The 20492-nt window shown below is 49.9% G+C and overlaps 1 protein-coding gene across 3 annotated transcripts in view; it reads right to left on the reverse strand.

The window, feature by feature from the left end:
- The window catches only part of P4HA1 (prolyl 4-hydroxylase subunit alpha 1), a 720153-nt gene that overhangs the window by 462110 nt on the left and 237551 nt on the right, over nt 1–20492 (reverse strand). For all 3 annotated transcript variants that reach the window (XM_069610530.1, XM_069610531.1, XM_069610532.1), the window contains one exon: nt 294–533. In XM_069610530.1, coding sequence (XP_069466631.1) covers nt 294–533 — 240 coding nt within the window. The remainder of the gene's footprint in view (nt 1–293; nt 534–20492) is intronic.

Consider the following 20492-nt stretch of genomic DNA (forward strand, 5'->3'; position numbering starts at 1 on the left):
GTGCGCATTATGCCTTGGAGCATTATGAAAGTGTGGTCTGATTAACAAACATCACTTTCGGAAACACCATTTGTTTTAAAAAAAATTAAAAATGTCAGGCTACTTCACCCTCGCAGATGCCATTCCAAAACAGTAACCAATGAGCCCCACCTCTAAGCACATGCCTTAAAAGAAAGACCAATACAATAACATTATCATTGAACCAGACAAGGAAAGATCACAAATGTTCATCAAACCCTTCTTTTGCTCATTGAATTGTAGATGGCCTTTGCTCTACAGAAATTGCCACTTACCTATTTTAAGGAGTCGTTTGGTGAGCATGAGTGCTGTGTCCAAGTCTCCTTGCTGATAGACTGCATAGCTAAGATAGTCCAAGATTGAGACGGCATCAACAGTAGACAATTCTCCGTCATCCAACTGACGAAGAGCCTGCGTCATCCAAAGCTCTGTGTGATAATAATCGGCCTCGGAATAGGCAATTTTACCAAGCTCAAAGCAATCTTCAACTGTCAAAAACGATTTGTGCTTTACACCTATGAAGAGTGAGAAAAATGTTTAAATGTCAGAGCTTTCACTCTCTGGATAAGTGTAAATTGAATATTTCAGCCTACAGACAGTGCTTTAAGTGAGATAGGAAATAGCGGGCAGTTCTCGAAGAGTCACCCAAAAATATTGTGCAGAGAATTGGTAGTGTCTGATGCAGTCTAATAACCATAAGTAGCTGAGGAAACTAAGGTCAACTGAACTGAAGGGGTGCTCCAACAGTCAGGTTTTAACACCTTGCATGAAAGGAAGCAAAACATATTGATAGTAGTGATCTTCAGAACTACCACTGATGGGGGTTTTGGAAGGGCCAACCTAATCGATAATCATGGTTAAAAAACATTTTTTTTTTAAAGTTAAAAACTTCCTTTTTTTTAGACAAACAGTAACAAAAACACTGTACATATTATCCCAACAAACCCCCCCTCCCTATCCCTCCCTCCCGGCTCATTACAGTTCCAGTGTTGTAGTTGTCCATTTTGTACCAATTCCACTATACCTTGTGAATTTCAGCTTGTGCACAATTTATTGCGTCCCTCCTTGGCAGTGATCTTAGGCAGTGTTTTCCTGGGACCATTCTCCCACTATATCTAACAATAGTCAGAGTTCATTTTCACAGGGCGCACCTAGCAAACACCCGTGCTTCATCTACCACCTGTATCGCTCAATTGGCATTGGTAAGGGGTTCCCCCGTGTTAGGGTATCAATGTTTGACCTTTATGGGGTGGTTTCCGGTAAAAGTGCACTCTGATGTAACTCGGTGTAGTATTGACGGAATGGGAGCCAGTAATCGAATGGTGTATTGTTTGTTGGAAGTGTGGAGGCATATCTGGTTTTCCACTCCTGGCAGGTGTGCATGGTTTCCACCATCTCATAAAGGAAGGGGGTGTTTGTTCCCCTGTACCTTGCCACGGATGTGGCCATACCCAATAGTTTTTCTGTGCGAGACCCGTCTGTAATCAATGCTAGGAGCCACAGTTCTGGTGTTTAGTGCCTTGTTGTGGACAGCATCTCAGTCATTGCTCCCTCTATCTTCCCCGAATAGGGTCCGATAAGCGGGCAGGACCAAGCTACATGGTAGAAGTCTGCAGGCTCTAGGGCGCATCTTTTACATGAGGGTGTTCTTTCGGGAGTATCTTATTCAGTTTGAGGGGGGGAGAGTAGTATACTTGGTGTAGGAACTTTTAGCTTACAAGTCTATATCGATCATTCAGAGTTAGGGTACGAGTTTGTGTACAATTTTCGACTGTTCCTCGCTCATTGTTGTTCCCAGTGCATCTTCCCAGTTCTTTTTATAGGGCCGTACTCTCACCAGCTTCCCTCCCCGATCAGTTTATAGATAGTATAGACTAGTTTTTTTGCAGATAATGGGTTTAGTGTATAGATAGTTGTGCAGGGTGTGGTGTAGGAGCCAGAGGGAAGTCGGGTCATTTAGTTTTCAGCAGTTCCCAGAAACGATAGTATAAGAGTAAGGTCACTGCATTGTGTTCCCCCTTCTGTTTTAGTTCATCCCACTTGATGAATTGGCCTCTTACTACCATGTCTCCTAGGGTCTTGACTCCCAGCGCCTGAAAGTGTGTCTGAAAGGACCTCTCATGTGTAAGGGGTAACCCCACGATTCTATATACCGGGAGGTCGGGAAGATAACGGGAGTCTAGCCCCAGGAGCTGACCCATTCGTTCCAGGCTTTGGAAGTATTTCGTGCTGGAGGGTGGGCCGCTTCTCTGTTCCCCCAGGTCATCCCCACCAAGTCATCCGGTTTGCTGATCGCGCTAGCCAGAAGGGACCCTGCTATATGTTGGACTTGCGCCTCAAGGTAATATTAGGTACATATCGGCATACTCCAGTCCGCCTTGTTTATATGTCCGAGTAAGGGTGTCGTAGACTATTATGGCCTGTCTGCCCGCCCATACCAGCCGCCTCATAAGACTTTTGCACGGGTCCAATAGTGCGCGATTGGTCATATGGGTATGTTATTCAAAATATATAGTCGTTTGGGGAGGATGACCATCTTGGCCACGGCAATACGGGCGGCTTGAGTTATTGGTAACAGGATCCAGGATTCCACTTTGTGTTCTAGTGTGTCCAGTGCCTTCAAGTAGTTGTCCTTGTACAAGTCATTCACATTTGGGACCCCGCTGAAATTCGGTACCCACATCAGACTGTTGAACCTCCGATGTTCGGGGAAGTACCTCGGATTTGGACCAATACATTTTTAATCCTGAGAATTCTCCAAATCTGACCATTTCTTGGGTTGGGGGGGGAAGATTCTGCCTAGGGTATTTAACAGAGCAGAATATCGTCTGCATACAACGACACGATAAAGATGCAAATTTACCCGAATTCCTCGGTGTGCATGCAATTCACGGATATGGCATGCCAGGGGTTCCACTGCGAGGGCGAATAGAATTGGTGAAAAAGGGGATCCCTGGTGCGTGCCTTCGGGAGGGGTAAATATACTCTGATACCACCCCATTTGTGCAAAATGCCACTCTGGGGGCCGTATATAATAGTCTCACACACTTGATATATGTGTAGCTGAATCCTGAAAGCTGCAGGACCTCGAAGAGGAAAGGCCCTTCGACAGAGTCAAAGGCCTTCTGTGTGTCAAGGGCCGCGACTGCCATCGGTATGTCTCGGTTCACGTTGTAACGCTCACCTGGTTCCCCCGGAGGCGCAGGTCTTGATCTGGCGAGGATACTGTCTTCAGTGTTAGGCGCAGGGTTCGTTTTGCTCCCGGACTGGGCCCCCTTCCCACCGACAGTTTAAGCTGAAGAGTGAGATGTCTGCAAGGGTAAACCAAGGTATTAGTGTTTGGAAGGTTCGGAAAGTTCCTAGCCCCTCTCTCCCTTTCTTTCCCTGTGGAACTGGGTTGATATTGCGCTTACCTTATGTAGGTAAATGCCAGGCTCTCCATCCTGCGTCTTGTGCAGGGGCGCTGGGTCCAGTTGCTTCACTGGATGCGAGCTCTGCCTCTTGATAGCAGAGGATTTGCTGAGAGCGAAGACGCCGTTAATGCACGAGCATGCCTTGTAAGTATTAAAGTTCCTTTTGCATTGTTCTCTTCTCTTTCAAAAGTCTTAAGTCTGTAAAGTCTATGGGCCTCATTACACGGTAGGCGCTAAAAAACGGGATTTACCGGCATGGCGCTATTAGCGTGTCCGCCCTCACAGGAGACCGCCAAAAGCGCACCATTACGAGTAAGCGGACACGCGCATAGCGCCATGCCGGAAAATGACCCTACCGCCATGGCGCAAAAGCACCTTACCGTGCCCGCCCAAAGTGCTGATAGCACCTCCGCCCTCACTGTACATGCTATTTGCGGTCACCGCTATTAGCGATGACCGCTATTAGCATCGACCGTTAAATAGCGGAAGCGGAAATAGCGTCATCGCACCGGAACGGGAAAGAGCACGGCGGCCATCTTTAAAAACACAATCCATTGCCATCCTCTGCCCCCTGGACCATATTGGAGTAGTGAGCTGTGTGAAATCGACCGTGACACCTGCATCATGCCCAAGGCCCTGAAGAAAACATGTGACAGGCAGCGGAAGGAAAGTACACCAACGAGGAACTGGTCATGTTGACGCAGACCCTTGCAGAGCATGCAGAGGTCGTCTTTGCAAATGATATGCGCCGTGCCACCTTGCTCAAGAAGAAAGCCATCTGGGAGGAGGTGGCGGTCAAAGTCAGTGCCATGGGCACCAGCACGCGCACTGTGCGTGAATGCAGGAAGAGGTGGGACGACCTCAGGCTGCGGGTGAGGGGCATCCTGGCGGAGAACCACCGCATTGCCACTGCTGGCGGAGATGGCTCCCCAATACACCTGAAGGAATGGGAGGAGACATGCGCCAACATGATAGCCACCGAGAGCATTGAGGGAGTGGGCAGCATGGAGGTCGGCGTGGCTACCACTTCTGATGCAGGTGAGTGTACACATGACAGGATGCGGTGTGAAAGCACAGTCACCCCCATATGTGAGCCCAGACCCCACTCATGCATGGACACACATCCACACATGCACCCATCCATCACCATGTCAGTGTCAGACCCAAAAACACACACATATGCACACATCACCAGAGACAAGTCCCAAACTCAAACATGCATGGATGAGGCACTGAACTGGCACATCACCTGCATCCATAACTGCTAAGTCCCAATGTCCACAACTGCATGAACCCTGTGATTTACATTGAGTATATTGAAACGCAACCAATGCCATCCCCCTTCTCGTCCCTGACAGGCTCACATACAGATGGGGAGGATGCTGCTGATGCATCAAAGGCACCACCTACATCAAAGAGGCCAAGGGCACAGGAGCCGGAGGAAACCCTTGCAACATCCAGGGGCAAGGGTGGAAGGCCACACCTGAAGAGTGGCAGCCAACGTCACAGTGCCACTGCCAGGGCAGCAGTAGCTGCACCACCAACTGTGGGCCCACCACCGGAGGCAATCACACTGGCAACAATGCCAGACACCCAGGGCCCACCATCAGCTGCGGCAAGCTCTGCTGGTGAGGCAGCCGCCACTGGCCCCCAGTCCGATCCAGAGGACACCCTACTCCAGCAAATGGAGATGCACACCCCAAGCCCCCCAGGAAGCCCAGAGCCCATGGCATCCCAGACCCCTGGTTCTGATGGGACTTACGAGGACACCAACCCTGCAATAATGTCACCCATGCTACCATCACCAGTTGCATTGGAGCCATCTGTGGGCACGGCATCCAATGCACGGTCACCCGGCACTGATCAGCAATTCACCGCCATCCTGCAGCGCCAACAGGAGCTGACCGTGCTGGTTGGGCAGCATGTCGCTGAGGCAGCAAATCTCACCGAGAAGATAGTCCAGACGGCGAGGCACTCCACTGAGCGCATGGACGCCAACACGGACAGGATCTGCAATGAAATTGCAAGTCTTAGGGAGGTGCTTGTCCGCATGGCAGACACAATGGACCGCCACTTTCACCCACAAGGCCAGTCTGCCCCATCCTCGACTTCCGGGTCGACTCAAACAAGCCCCCTCAGGCGCTCGATGAGAACCACCAGGCGCACGTCTGGCAACCCTCAAGACCCTTCCAAGGACAATTGCAATTAGGGGGCTAATGGGGATACCCCGGTGTGCATTGGCCATGGCAGAAATGGCAGAGACATGAGGGACTGTTGTGGGGGGGGGTGGGAAGGGTGTTATGGGTCTGTTGGGGGGGGGAGGGTGTTATGGGTCTGTTGGGAGGGAAGGGTGTTGGGATCTTGTGGGGGGGGGTGGGAAGGGTGTTATGGGTCTGTTGGGGGGAAGGGTGTTGGGATGTTGTGGGGGGGGTGGGAAGGGTGTTATGGGTCTTTTGGGGGGGGAAGGGTGGTGGGATGTTTTTGGGCTTGCACTACTACACCTTCATGTCACTCAATACACTGGTTTCTGAACAAAACACAGGCTTGGACATCTTCATTGTGTGTGTGTACTTTATTGGCAACAGGGTCCATTGCGTGCTTCAAAACATACACCAGTGCATTACCCCCCCCATATCCATGTGACAGTACGGAAACATGTTTCTCAGAATATTTGGTGGATCAGATGCCGTCTCACAGCACGTCCCTCCTGGCCATCCCCTCTTGCAACACCTGCATCCCCTTCACCTCCGTCCTCATCACCATCATCATCCTCATCAGGTACTTCTATTTCTACGTCAGGGGGCAGTGGCACATTCCGTCTGATACACATATTGTGCAGCATGACACATGCCATGGTGATCTTGGACACCTTCTCATGTCCATACAGGAGAGCACCACCAGACCTGCTAATGCACCTGAAACGTGACTTCAATAGTCCAAAAGTCTGCTCGATCACGATGCGGGTACGGGTATGTGCACGATTGTATTCCTCCTCGTGCCTGTTCTGTGGGTTCCGTACAGGTGTGAGGAGCCAGGGCTTCAGGGGATAGCCCGCATCACCTGTATGGGGGAATGAACGGGGTCCTGTTACTGTTCACCTCAAAATCGGCCTGTTCACATCACACAAATTGACATTGCATTGTGATTCAGGTACTAAATTGACAGCATTCATGCAGATGGTCTGTGTGACAGCAACGTGCAAGGGGGAGGTCGACCCTGCAAGTAGAAATGCCACATTCATGCCTCCAACAGTAATTGACATGTCATGGGTGAGGCCAGGTCTTAGGTGTCCCTGGCCCATACAAATTAGGTAACACACTGCTAGTGTACTGACATCCTGACACCGATGTTGCCATGCTGTGAAGCATCACTTCAGTGGTGCCATAGGTGTGTGGTTCAGTGCTATGTCTAGGGGTGATCCCTTTGCATGCATTCAAGGGCGCGTTGCTGGATTGATGTTGTGCTGCACTGATTCTGTATTACGGTCTTGACACCATGTTGCAGGTTTGTGTAATATGTGGCGTGGCATGATGTGCAATGTGGATGGATGTGTGATATTTTGCAACCTGCATTGTTCTCAATGTTCTGCACCTTCGAATTGCATGTGGGTTCCTCTCAAGTACATCGTGGCCTTCCCTGAAGGACATTGGCGTACATCTGTATGTCCATTTCCCCTACGGACGCCAGTCAACACCCAGTTGGAGTATGTATCTCTCCCCCCCCATTCCCCCATTAACACCCAGTTGGAGTATGTATCCCCCCCCCCCCAAATCACGCAGCCATGTGCTTGCCCTGCTACTCACCAAGTAGCCACGAACGTTGTCCGGTGTGTCGCTCCATGTAGCGTGGGATAGTTGAGTTCCGCAGAACCATGGAATCATGTGTTGATCCTGGGAATCTGGCACAGCAATTTGTGATTATCTTGTTGGCGTCACATACCATTTGGACATTGATAGAGTGGAATTGCTTCCTGTTTCGGTACACTACTTCATTGTGATGTGGGACCACCAATTCCACATGGGTAAAGTCGATGGCCCCGATGCAACTTGGAATGCCTGCCAGTGAATAGAAGCCAACTTTTGTGTTTGCAATCTCCTGGGCAGTCTGTGGCATGGATATGTGTTCAGGTGCATGCTTCAGGAGTGCATCGAGTACCTGGTTCAGCGTGCGTGAGAATACTGGTTGTGAGATGCCATGCATCTGTCCCACTGTATGCTGATAGGTGCCTGTGGCCAGGAAGTGGAGCACACTCACCACCTTCAGTAGCGGGGGGATGGCAGTTCTGATGTCTATGAGGCTCACAATGTCGTCGTGGATCATGTCCACGATGCTGGTGATGGTAGCCCTGTCCAGACGGTACAGGGTGTGTATCTGCTCAGGGGTCAGGTTGAATGGACTGGCTCTGATCCTGGGTATTGGTGGGTGTCTCTGTGGTATGATTAGGTGGCGTTGTGGTGCCTGCTGTGCCTGTTTTGCCCTCCTCCTCCTCCTCCTGCGTCTCCTTTGTGCTGCCTGTTGTTGTAGCAGCTGCGCTGCAATGAGGTCCTCCAGGCCATGTAATGCTGCCAGTATTGGAACCATCTTGGTGTGGGGAGGGGTGTGGGAAGGGGTGTGGTGTGCTCCTTTTGAGCTGCCACAGTCTCCATTGCCTTTACCTGTGCTGATTTGGTGCACCTGTGGTAGGTGGGAACACTGCTCATTTCCCTTAACGGGTGGTCCGCGATGCCGGTATTTGCACCATGGCGGTAAGGGGTTTGGGGGGATTTACCATGCCGCTATTAGCATGTGCACTGGCCTTGTGATGCTGTGCTAATAGCGGCATGGCGTAATTAACGGGATGGAGGGTCGCGCGCACGCGGACTGCCCGCTATTAGTGGCACCGTAATTAGCGGTGCCGCTAATAGCGGTGTGCCAGGTCGTGATCCACATGGGGATTTAACGGTACCGGTAATACATTACCGGTAACGTTAAATTCCTACCGCCATCCGTGTAATGAGGCCCCTATGTCTTTCCCTTTTCAGATGCTGTGACGATGAAGATTATCCTAATGGCACGTGAGTAGAAAGACTGCACTAGCGCTGGAGAATGCTCCATAATGTCTCTTTTGTCTTTGCAGGTACTGAGGTGCAGCGCGAACAGTTTGAAAGCGAACGTAACACAGGTAAGCAGTCTTGTAACTAAGCGTTACTAACCGATGTATCTTGCCTTGCAGGTGCCGGAATGCAGCGCGAGCTGAGTTGGAACAGGCGTAACACAGGTAAGCAGAACTTGTAGTTGAATATTACTGATCGATGTTCTCTCTCTTTGCAGATGTCGGATGCCGGAAGAGAAAGGCAGAAAAAGGCGCCTTGGATGCTGCCGTTGGATTAGGTAAGTAGATTCACTGCCTTTACTTTGCCTAACCTGTGCCTTTGTTTTGCAGGAGCTGCAGAAGACTGAAGAAGACTGAAGATTGGATTCCAGCAGGTTATTTCGTGTTCACAGGATCTGGAGCTGGAGGTTTCCTGGAGCTGACACGGTGAGCGTCCTGCTGCAGATGCAGAATAACGCGAAGCACGTGAAACCAATCGGGTGTGGTTTAAATAGCCTTCTGTAGTGCTTAGGCGTCTCCTTCCACGGCCTCACCCAGGTAAGAAAAGAGTTCCAGATTTCTAGAAGAGTTCCTGTGTTCTGCTTCCAGGGAGTGGCTCCTGCTCCACCCAGACAGAAAAAGTAGTTCCAGGCAGAGAAGGATCAGGAGACCAGTTAGCTGGTAAGTAAGCAGCATGGTCTGCTACAGGTAGGTCCACCAAGCACTCTTATCTAATATGAGCCCGGCGCTTCCTGTGCCGGGACCAGTCATCATCATGAGCCTGGCGCCACTGGCGCCAGGACAAGGTCCAGAGGGTCCCTATAGGGACTGGCTGGTTCCTGGGATCAGAGTCATGGGCCTGCTTCCAAGGTCGTGGGGCAAGTCCTGACCCCTTGGAAGCAGGGATCATGACAGCACCCCCCCTCAAGGCCCCTCCCAAGGTTGACTTCTCCGGAGGTCTTGGTTTGTTAGGAAATGTCCGATGAAATTTCTTGATTAGTCGGGGTGCGTGTACATGTTCTGCAGGTTCCCAAGATCTTTCTTGGGGGCCGTAGCCTTTCCAGTCAATCAGGTAGTGTAGTTTTGATTTGGAGATCTTGGAATCCAGGATATTTTTGATTTCAAACTCAAGTTCTCCGTCAACTAGGATAGGTTCAGGAGATTTAGTCAATCGGGTTTCTAGTTGAACAGGTTTTAGTAGTGAGACATGGAAGACTGGGTGCATTTTCATGCGAGGGGGTAACTCCAACTTGACCGCTACTGGATTTATTATGGCAGTAACAGAGTAGGGTCCCAGGTATCTTGGGTTAAAGGTGCGTGGTCCCTTTAGGGGTAAATATTTGGTGGATAACCAGACTTGATCTCCTATTTGGTATTGAGGGGCTTCCTTTCGATGTTGATCTGCTCCTTTCTTGTATTGTTCCTTGGCCCTTTGAAGGTGGGTAGTAGCTTCCTTGAAGGCTTGGGTGATGGTTGAATGTAGGTGGTCAACTGCTGGTGTTCCAAGATCCTGAGGTGGATCTAGGTTAGAGGTTCGAGGATGATTACCATACAAAAGAAAAAACGGGGTCTTTCCGGTTCCAGAGTGGACTGAGTTATTGTAAGCGTACTCTGCTATCCAAAGGATGTCCTTCCAAGTTCCTCCTGTCTGTTGCAGCATGCAGCGTAGGTACTGTTCCAAAGTCTGATTGGTCCTTTCGGTCTGACCATCTGTTTGTGGGTGGTGACTGGTGGAAAGCCTCACATCAATTTGAGCTAACCGACAGCAACTCCGCCAGAAGTGGGAGATGAATTGACTTCCTCTGTCTGAGATTAAAACTGAAGGAAAGCCGTGCAACCGAACGATGTTTTCAAGAAATTCTCGAGCCAGGATTGCTGCTGACGGTAACCCCTTTAGTGGGATGAAATGTGCCATTTTTGAAAATAAGTCTACGATTACCAGGATTGTATTGTATCCGGAACAGGGAGGTAAGTCAGTGATAAAGTCCATGGAAATGGTATGTCAGGGATGAGGTGGGATTTCAAGTGGTTGTAAGAGGCCTGCTGGTTTTTCCTTAGGACTCTTGTTCTGGGCGCACACTCCACAGGACATGACAAAGTTCCTGATGTCTTTTCTCCAAGATGGCCACCAAAAGTGACGCTTGACCTTTTCCGAGGTCTTGGCCATACCCGGGTGTCCTTCCATTAAGGAGTCGTGATAACAAGAGATGACTTGATTTTGTAAGCTGGTACAGGGTAGATAAAGTCGTTCCTTGAAGTATAATAAGTCGTTCTTTACTGTGAAGTCTTCCCCCTGAAGCTGCCATTTTTGTATGTCCGTTGGAGTTACAAGTTGTTTAACCTGGGTTTCAATTTCTTCAATGGATTGCATGCTGATCAAACCCAGGATTCTTTGTTCAGGAATAATAGGTACGAGCTCAGGGTTAACCATGTGTTCCTCTACTCTGATTCGAGAGAGGGCATCCGCTTTACCATTCTTATTGCCTGGTCGGTAGGTGATTATAAAATCAAATTCGGCAAAAAATAATGCCCAGCGAAGTTGTCTGGAGGATTGAGCTTTGGCTGATTTAAGATACTGTAGATTACGATGGTCAGTAATGACAGTGACTGTGTGTCGGGCTCCTAAGAGATAATGCCGCCAGGCCTTAAAGGCGGACTTAATAGCCAACAGTTCCTTATCGGTAATGGTGTAATTGATTTCTGGGGCTGATAATTTGCGAGACCAAAACGCCACGGGGTGCAACTGGTTGGTTTCTGGATCTCTTTGTGAAATCACTGCTCCCATAGCAAGGCTGGAGGCATCGGTCTCGATGATGTAAGGTAGTTCCGGGCGGGGATGTTTTAAAATCGGGGCGGAGGTAAATTTAGTCTTTAGCTCCTGAAAGGCTTGTTCTGCCTCGGTAGACCATTCAAAACGTTTGTTTTTTCTGAGGAGAGCTGTAATGGGTTGGACTACCCGAGAAAAGTCTGGAATAAACCTGCGATAGAAGTTGGCGAAGCCCAACATACTTTGAACCGCTTTTACAGGTGATGGTGAGGGCCACTTGATTAGTGCATCTACTTTCCTCGAGTCCATGTGAACTCCGTTAGGTGACAAAATAAATCCCAGAAATTCGACCTCAGTAACATGAAAGACGCACTTCTCTAATTTTGCAAAAAGTTTGTGTTTGCGGAGCCTCTCCAGTACTGCGGTTACATGTTTTCGGTGTTCTGCCTCAGAGGACGAATAAACCAGAATGTCGTCAATGTATACAACTACACACACATCAATAAGTTCACGGAGCACGTCATTCATAAAGAACTGGAATGCGGCCGGTGCGTTACACAACCCGAAGGGCATCACTTGATACTCGAACAGTCCATACTTGGTACGAAAGGCCGTCTTCCATTCATCGCCCTCCTTTATTCGCACCAAATGGTAGGCTCCTCTGAGGTCTAACTTAGTATATATGCAGGCGTTTTTGACTTGGTCAAGTAGTTCTGGGATCAATGGCAATGGATACCTGTTCTTAATTGTAATCTGGTTCAGGGCACGGTAGTCTATACACGTTCTTAAGTCTCCCTCCTTTTTTGGCACGAAGAACAGAGCTGAGGAGGCCGGGGACTTCGAAGGACGGATGAATCCGTTAGCCAGGAACTGGTCCAAATATTGCCTTAGGTGGAGATTTTCAGGTTCAGTAAGGGCATAAATCCGACTGCACGGAGGAGTGGATCCGGGAATCAGGTCTATCTGACAGTCTATGATCTGTGGGGAGGCAAAGAATTAGCTTGGTCTTTCCGAAAGACATCTTGGAATTCCTGGTATTCAGGAGGCAGTTGCGGACTCTCAGAAACAGTTGCAGCTAGTTTGGTGGAGAGCTGAGGGTAGCAGGTAGAAGCGCATTCTGGAAACCGGATTGTCTTTGCTCGCCAATCAATTTGAGGATTGTGTTTCTCCAACCAAGGAACTCCCAAGATGACTTGAAACTGAGGGGCCTTGATCACATCAAACACGATCTTCTCTTGATGCCCATCTTGGCTTACTAACGTTACTTCCATGGTGGTGTGAGTTACGGGTCTGGAAGCTATTTCCGTCCCATCCACGGTGGTAATGACGTCTTTCACCGTCTTTGGACAAAGAGATAGATTCATCCTGGCGGCCAGCTCACAGTCCAAGTAATTCCCGATTGCGCCACTATCAATGTATGCTTTAATGGCATGCATACGATTAGGTTGTTCAGGACACACGAGGACCATGGGCATGATGAAATGCGAGGTCAAAGAACTGGTTTTAACGCTCGGCAAGCGGACCTCTACACTTGCCGGGCGAGGTGGTTTCCCGGCTCAGAATTCTCGGTACCTTTATCAGACGCCCCTACTATCTTCTTCTTGGGCTTCACTGGACAATCTCGAAGAAAGTGCCCTGAGTTTCCGCAATAGAGGCATAATTGCAGTTGTCTCCTTTCCCTCTCCTTTTGGGTTAAAGGTCCTTTTACACCCCCTATTTGCATGGGTTCCACGGAATCAGTTCCTTTCGTAGAACTTTGTGGCCTTGAAAAAAGTCGGGTTTCAAATCTGGATCGATCGGCTTTCCGATTCTGTAGTCGATGATCCAATTGCACTACCAGATCGATATATTCGGAACAGTCTTGTGGAGGATTTACCACTTGAGCCAGAACGTCTTTTAATTCCCCACGCAGACCTCTGTAAAACATTGTGATCCTCTTATCCTCCGGCCATCCGGTTTCCACCACTAGTCTGTTAAATGATGCAATATAAGTCAGAAGATCTTGATTGCCCTGTCGTAGTGAAAGAAGTTCATTGTCCAAGGCCTGTCCCTGATAGTGCCTTGCGAACAGTTTCTCCATACTGGCTTGGAAGTCCTGGAAGTTATGGAGAATGGGGTCATCTTGAGACACTAAAGGAACAGACCAATCTGCGGCACTGCCACTGAGATAAGAGAGCACGAAGGCCACTTTGGCCTGGTCCGTTGGAAAAGCGGCGGGTCTGCACAAAAAGTGCAAGCGACATTGATTGAAGAACACAGCAAACCTTTTTGGATCACCTGAAAAGCGTTCGGGCGGAGCCAAAGGTATATTTCCTGGTAGATTGATTTGTACCGGATTCGAGGAAGCTGGAGGAGCGTGGCCCCCACTTGGGGTTGGTAGAGGAGTTTGTCCAGCTTGGGCTTGCAGCAATTGTCTAGCCAAATCGTCTGTTCGCTCTTTGGAGACCACTAACTCCCTCCTTAGGGAATTTGTTTCCTGACGTGCAGCGTGTACTTCCGCCCTCAACTCCCCGAGTAATTGGGCCAACTGGTCTGTGTCTGAGGTTTCCATTGCGCCTGGGCGGGAATTTTGTGGTAAGGCTTCGCGTTCTGTAACGCTCACTTGGTTCCCCCGGAGGCGCAGGTCTTGATCTGGCGAGGATACGGTCTTCAGTGTTAGGCGCAGGGTTCGTTTTGCTCCCGGACTGGGCCCCCTTCCCACCGACAGTTTAAGCTGAAGAGTGAGATGTCTGCAAGGGTAAACCAAGGTATTAGTGTTTGGAAGGTTCGGAAAGTTCCTAGCCCCTCCCTCCCTTTCTTTCCCCGTGGAACTGGGTTGATATTGCGCTTACCTTATGTAGGTAAATGCCGGGCTCTCCATCCTGCGTCTTGTGCAGGGGCGCTGGGTCCAGTTGCTTCACTGGATGCGAGCTCTGCCTCTTGATAGCAGAGGATTTGCTGAGAGCGAAGACGCCGTTAATGCACGAGCGTGCCTTGTAAGTATTAAAGTTCCTTTTGCATTGTTCTCTTCTCTTTCAAAAGTCTTAAGTCTGTAAAGTCTATGTCTTTCCCTTTTCAGATGCTGTGACGATGAAGATTATCCTTCTAATGGCACGTGAGTAGAAAGACTGCACTAGCGCTGGAGAATGCTCCGTAAGATCTCTTTTGTCTTTGCAGGTACTGAGGTGCAGCGCGAACAGATTGAAAGCGAACGTAACACAGGTAAGCAGTCTTGTAACTAAGCGTTACTAACCGATGTATCTTGCCTTGCAGGTGCCGGAATGCAGCGCGAGCTGAGTTGGAACGGGCGTAACACAGGTAAGCAGAACTTGTAGTTGAATATTACTGACCGATGTTCTCTCTCTTTGCAGATGTCGGATGCCGGAAGAGAAAGGCAGAAAAAGGCGCCTTGGATGCTGCCGTTGGATTAGGTAAGTAGATTCACTGCCTTTACTTTGCCTAACCTGTGCCTTTGTTTTGCAGGAGCTGCAGAAGACTGAAGAAGACTGAAGATTGATTCCAGCAGGTTATTTTGTGTTCACAGGATCTGGAGCTGGAGGTTTCCTGGAGCTGACACGGTGAGCGTCCTGCTGCAGATGCAGAATAACGCGAAGCACGTGAAACCAATCGGGTGTGGTTTAAATAGCCTTCTGTAGTGCTTAGGCGTCTCCTTCCACGGCCTCACCCAGGTAAGAAAGAGTTCCAGATTTCTAGAAGAGTTCCTGTGTTCTGCTTCCAGGGAGTGGCTCCTGCTCCACCCAGACAGAAAAAGTAGTTCCAGGCAGAGAAGGATCAGGAGACCAGTTAGCTGGTAAGTAAGCAGCATGGTCTGCTACAGGTAGGTCCACCAAGCACTCTTATCTAATATGAGCCCGGCGCTTCCTGTGCCGGGACCAGTCATCATCATGAGCCTGGCGCCACTGGCGCCAGGACAAGGTCCAGAGGGTCCCTATAGGGACTGGCTGGTTCCTGGGATCAGAGTCATGGGCCTGCTTCCAAGGTCGTGGGGCAAGTCCTGACCCCTTGGAAGCAGGGATCATGACACACGTTGTGCATTAGGGTAAATAAACGTCCCCGGTTATTTTGGGTTGAATGGCCTGGAATAAACCCAGCTTGTTCAGGGAGAACCAATACTGGCATGTGCAGGAGTATGCAGTCCTCAAGTATCTTGGCCAATATTTTATTGTCCATGTTAATTAACAACATTGGTCTGTAAGTGGATCGCTGTCGGGGGTTCTTTTCCTGTTTTAAAAGTACGGTCACTAACGCTGTTCTAGTAGATTCCGTGAGGGAGCCAGATGACAGTGCGCTTTCGTACATTCTCAGGAGATTGGAGGTTAGTAGGTCTACATAGGTTTTGTAGATTTCAGCGGTTATACCGTCCAAACCGGGGGCCTTACCACTGGGGAGAGACAGCATCACTTTACGGATCTCTTCTTCGGTTATTGGAACATTTAATTCTCCCCCCTGTTCTTGGTCTAGCCAGCCCAGTGCAATCTCATTCAGGTATCACACAAGCGAATCATGACCTGAACAGGACCGTGATGCGTACAGTAGCCCATAGTAGTCTAGCAAAGCGCTATTAATCCCATCTAGGTCTTTAATGGAGTTCCTGTTCTGGTTTTCCACCTCTGTTATGGAGTGGTTTGATGTTCTCGCCTAATGGCCCATGCTTTACTTGGGCAATCTCCCTCCCCGTATCTTGCAGCAACTATTGGTCTCCCAGGAACCTCTCCTCTGCTAGCAAGTTGTAGGAGTTCTGCTCTGGGGGCCTTCATGGCGCTACGCAGCTCGGGTGTATCCCGGGCCCCCTGGTCATTCTCAAGTGTCCGAATGGATACCTCCAGTGACCTCATGGATCCTCTTGGAGCCTTCAGCACCCCCACCTTCTTTGGAGATGCAACAGCCACCAACATAGACCTTAAATGCCTCTCATTCTGTGCCGGGATCTGGATCCGATCATATATTTGCCTCAAAGTAGATCTGTATGTCCTGCTCCATTTCTGTGCGAAAGGCCACGTCTTCTAGAGCTGTGGCCCTAAACCACCAGCGTAATTGGCTAGGGGATGCATAAGGTTAGTAATGCAGACCAGTACAACCAGTACAGTGGTTGGATAATGTCCTGGGAAGTATTGTGGCTTCCGAAACCTTCCTAGTAAATCGCTGGTATGGCCATAATATAATCTATCCTGGATGAGCTGTTGTGAACCCCAGAGAAAAGGGTATATTCTCACCTTTGAGTGTGGGTTCCACCCCATATGTCGTTTAACTGATGGTAGTCAGCGATGGCCACCCAAGCTTTGACTGCTTGGGGGAGAGAATGTTGCGAGGTAATGGACCTATCCAACTCCAGTGTGAGGGCCATTTTGAAGTCCCCAGCCCATATGATTTCGTAGCCTAGAAATTTGTGGATATGCTTAGCGCACTGGTGAAAGAAGTCCGGGGAATACGTGTTGAGTGCATAGATGTTTACAAGTAGGAATGTTGTACCGTGTACCTCCCCTGCCAGCATGATGTACCGCCCCTCTTCATCCTTAATCTGTTTGTGCAATTTGTACTGTACAGAGCAGGGACTATAAATTGTTACCCCGCGTGAGTGCATGGTGAAGGAGTCGTATCTATGGATGCCCCATCCCGCCAGTTTGCGGGGGGGGGGCGGCGTCCTAACTAGCTGAGTCTCCTGTAGGCATAGTATATTAACCCTGTGATTTCGACTTTAGTATGCTATTAGACGGGATTTTTTATGATCAATAAAGCCTTGTATGTTCCAGGAGAGGATTGACAGTGCCCCATCCGATTTCCCCCTTATGATAGCTGTACCCATTTTGTGCACTTTGTGTTTGACTTCATGCCATTATTAGGGACGACCGATCGTGGTTGGTAGATGGGCAATTGCAGTGTGCAATAAGTATCTGAGTGGATGAGTTGTATACTGCGTGTGAGCCCCCCCCCCCCCATGTCCCTTTGAAATGCCCCTGAAACTGGTGACGTTGGTGTGACCCACCTGCATCGTGCACCCAAACCCACCCTCATCCTCCCATGCCAGAGACAAAAGCCTACCAGCTCCCCTTCGCTCCCTTTATTCCAAAGTCTAAACATTAACTATACTTAATACTGCAGTGGCTGCGGGCAGTGGAGCGTTAAGGGCATCCACATCGCTCCATTTAGCCGCAGCAGAGTTGTATCGCACCGCGGCTCGGCTCATCACCTCTGGAACCATTGCCGAGTTGGTCTTGTGACCCTTATCTCTGTCTTGTGACACCAGCTCAGGGCCGGCGTGGAGAATGACTCGGTGATCCCGCCTCCACCCACCCTCCCATGGGTCAGGAAGGAACCTTGCAAAGCGTTCTGCCAACTCCGGTGAGGTGAAAAAAGCAGTTGTACCATTGTGCTCCACTCAAGAGTTTGGCCGGATAGATCATTGCCTACTGCATTTCATTTCTGCACAACATTTTCTGGGTGGCTTGAAAGGTCTTTCGTTGCTCCCGCACCGTTGGGCTGAAGTCTGGGAATAATCAGAGTTTTGAGGATCCCCATCGCAAATTAGCTGCTCATAACAGGATATCCCAGGCACTATAGCTGAATATTTTAGCTATAATCGGAGGCTCTGGGGGCCCCGGTAGGTAGCGATTGGTGAACTCGTTCTACCATAAACATAGGTGTGGTCGGGGAGGTTGTGGGGGCGGGGAGGTTTGTCCAGTACTTTTAACAGTAGAGTTTCAACAACTTTCTCCATATTGTCGATCGGAGTTGATTCTGGAACACCCAGTATTCGAATATTGTTCTGTCTCGATCGCCCTTTTAGGTCTTCATTCTTGGCAATCACTTTTTGGACTGAATGGTGCAGCTCTGTCACCTCCCGCTGCAGGGTGGCCACCGAGTCCTCTCCTTCTCCTATTCGTTGTTCGACTGGTCATTCGTCCGCACAACTTATCTATTTGTATAGCTGATATTTATTTTATTTTTATTTTTTTGCATTTTTAAAGCGCTCACACAGCCCGCCGGCACCGAGGAGCTGTTCCAGGAATTGTTCGTTTTTTAGTTGCACAATTTTTTTTTTTTTATAACACGCTTAAATACCCAGAGGTTTCTAAGTTCGGACCCAGGGAACGAACCTGTGTTGCTTCGTGTCCTCTTGCTTCCAAGGCGAACACGTCGCCGCTGAGCTATCCTCCCGGGCTATGTCCACCTTACACGTCAGGGCATCGATCTTGGCCCCCCAAATTGTTGGAACGGCTCTTCAGGACTATAAGTGTCTTATTCAGCATAGTAAAGTCTATTTGAGGGGATGTTTGGGCCTGTTCCAAAGGTGTGGTCAGCTGCAGCTGTTCCGAACGAGTGAACTGATCAAATTTACCTTGTTTTTTTCCAGGTTTACCATGGTAGTGCTGACTTTTGGATGGCCTCTTCCAACGAGTCTTTGTTGCTGGTTATGTGTATCCAATATCGTGGATGTTCAGGAAATCTTAGCCTGCTGTGTGGCTTGCGTAGTAGTGTCAACCGTATGATGATCGTGGAAGGGCCGGGGCACAGACACCTTATTGCTTTTATTTTGTTTTCGGGCTGGTTCGATACAGTGAGTACCTCTTCCCAAATATATTGGGCCTCTTCCCCTGTATATAGGATCGTAGCAACAAAGTTGCCTGCAGTTGTGGGGTGTGCCCGTTGGTCTGGTTTTGGTATCCGATATTGCAGTGTCCAGTTCCTGATGTGGTAGCGTCTGCCCGTGTAGTCACAGTTCTCCTCACACCGCGACAAGGGGCACGACGCAACCTGCTGGCCATGTAGGAGAGGCCCGCAGGTGATGCAAGAGGGCACGACTTCCCATTTCATTCCTGTTTGTTCCCGGGTCTCCCAGCAGCATTGCTTATGTCAGTTGGTCAGTCCACAATTATCTCAGGGAGGGGAGGGGGCCCGCTTCAGCTGTGTTGGAGGCCTGCTGGGTGAGTGCTCAAAGATGTGTGGCAGCTGCTGTTTTATACTGCGCCACTTTTGTTAGGTCAGGTCAGGGGGCCACACTCCCAGACTATTCAAGGGGTGCAGGGTGAGGGGTGTCTGGAATATTAGTGTCAGCTGAGGGTGGGGCAGGTATGCGACCCATGGAGTCCTCCCCTCTTGTAGATATCTTTTCAATGTTTCAAAAGGCTATGTTTCCGAGCCGTTACAGTCTTGGCTCCGATAGCTGTGTTGTGTTGCACCACTATTCCATCCCACATGGAGTCTTGTTTTATGTGGCGCTCGTCCGTGGACTGCTTTTCATCAGCTCTTTCCAGGTATTTGTTGTGGGGATTCACTTTACTTGGAGAGCGAAGTTCCGTTCCTCCCTCAGGCGCACGTGCGTACATTCTCAGTATGTTCTGAAGGGGCCTGTGTCGAATGTTCGTTTCCGGGGTCTGCAAGCCGTCTGCAGTTCCGGACCCCCCACCTGCCATAGTGTGTATTAATGTATATTTATGCCACCCGTGTCCCCCTTGGGTAGAGGCTTCATGACAAGGGGCGTTTTCAGCAACTGGGGCCGAGGGAACCGTATCGCCCGCAGCTCACGAGCCCCGTAGTGGGACAGCAATGTTAGTCGCGGGGATCGTGGCTGGCAGGGGTGAAGCGCCTGAGATTACCTTCAGGGTGCATGGACACTCCTGGTCACAGGTCTTGCCTTGGTCTTCAGGGGGTGCATGTTCGAATTTCAATACCAGTGTTCTGTACCCTCCAGATAAAGACCCTCTTGCAGCATCAGTAATGTTGCAAGTATTGTTGGTGCCAAGGTTGCTTTTAATCCATCTGAGGGAACGCCTCAGAATTCAGCCCCTGTCCGGTGGTATTACGGATGTCGCGCAGCCGAGGGCTAGCCTCGTCCCCCATCCTTCAGGTCCCCTGTCAGGGCGTGAGCAGTTGAGGCGCGCATAATTAAGGCCGCTCGCCTACCGAGGATCTCGGGCGGGGAGACAGTCTCACTCTCCAAGAGCACCGGTGCAGGGGCAGTGCATCCGCAGGATTCTCCGTCTGTACGCCACTGGACGCAGGCTGCTCCTCCCCCATCCGGTCCACAGGCACTTGTCCAGGCCACAGCAGCGAAGCGTTACATACCAGACTTGTGTTTGTCAGCCCTGGCAATTGTTTGGTTCACGGGGGGCACAGCAAGTTCATGCACACATGGTGAGGTTCCAGGGGGGGTGAACGAGGCCTTGGAGCTCAGGATATTGCGAAGGATAACAATGCTGTTGCCGGAGCTTTTCAGGCAGCGGCC

Source organism: Ambystoma mexicanum, chromosome 8, assembly GCF_040938575.1.
Source record: "Ambystoma mexicanum isolate Mex_15411 chromosome 8, UKY_AmexF1_1, whole genome shotgun sequence".
NCBI lineage: Eukaryota > Metazoa > Chordata > Amphibia > Caudata > Ambystomatidae > Ambystoma > Ambystoma mexicanum.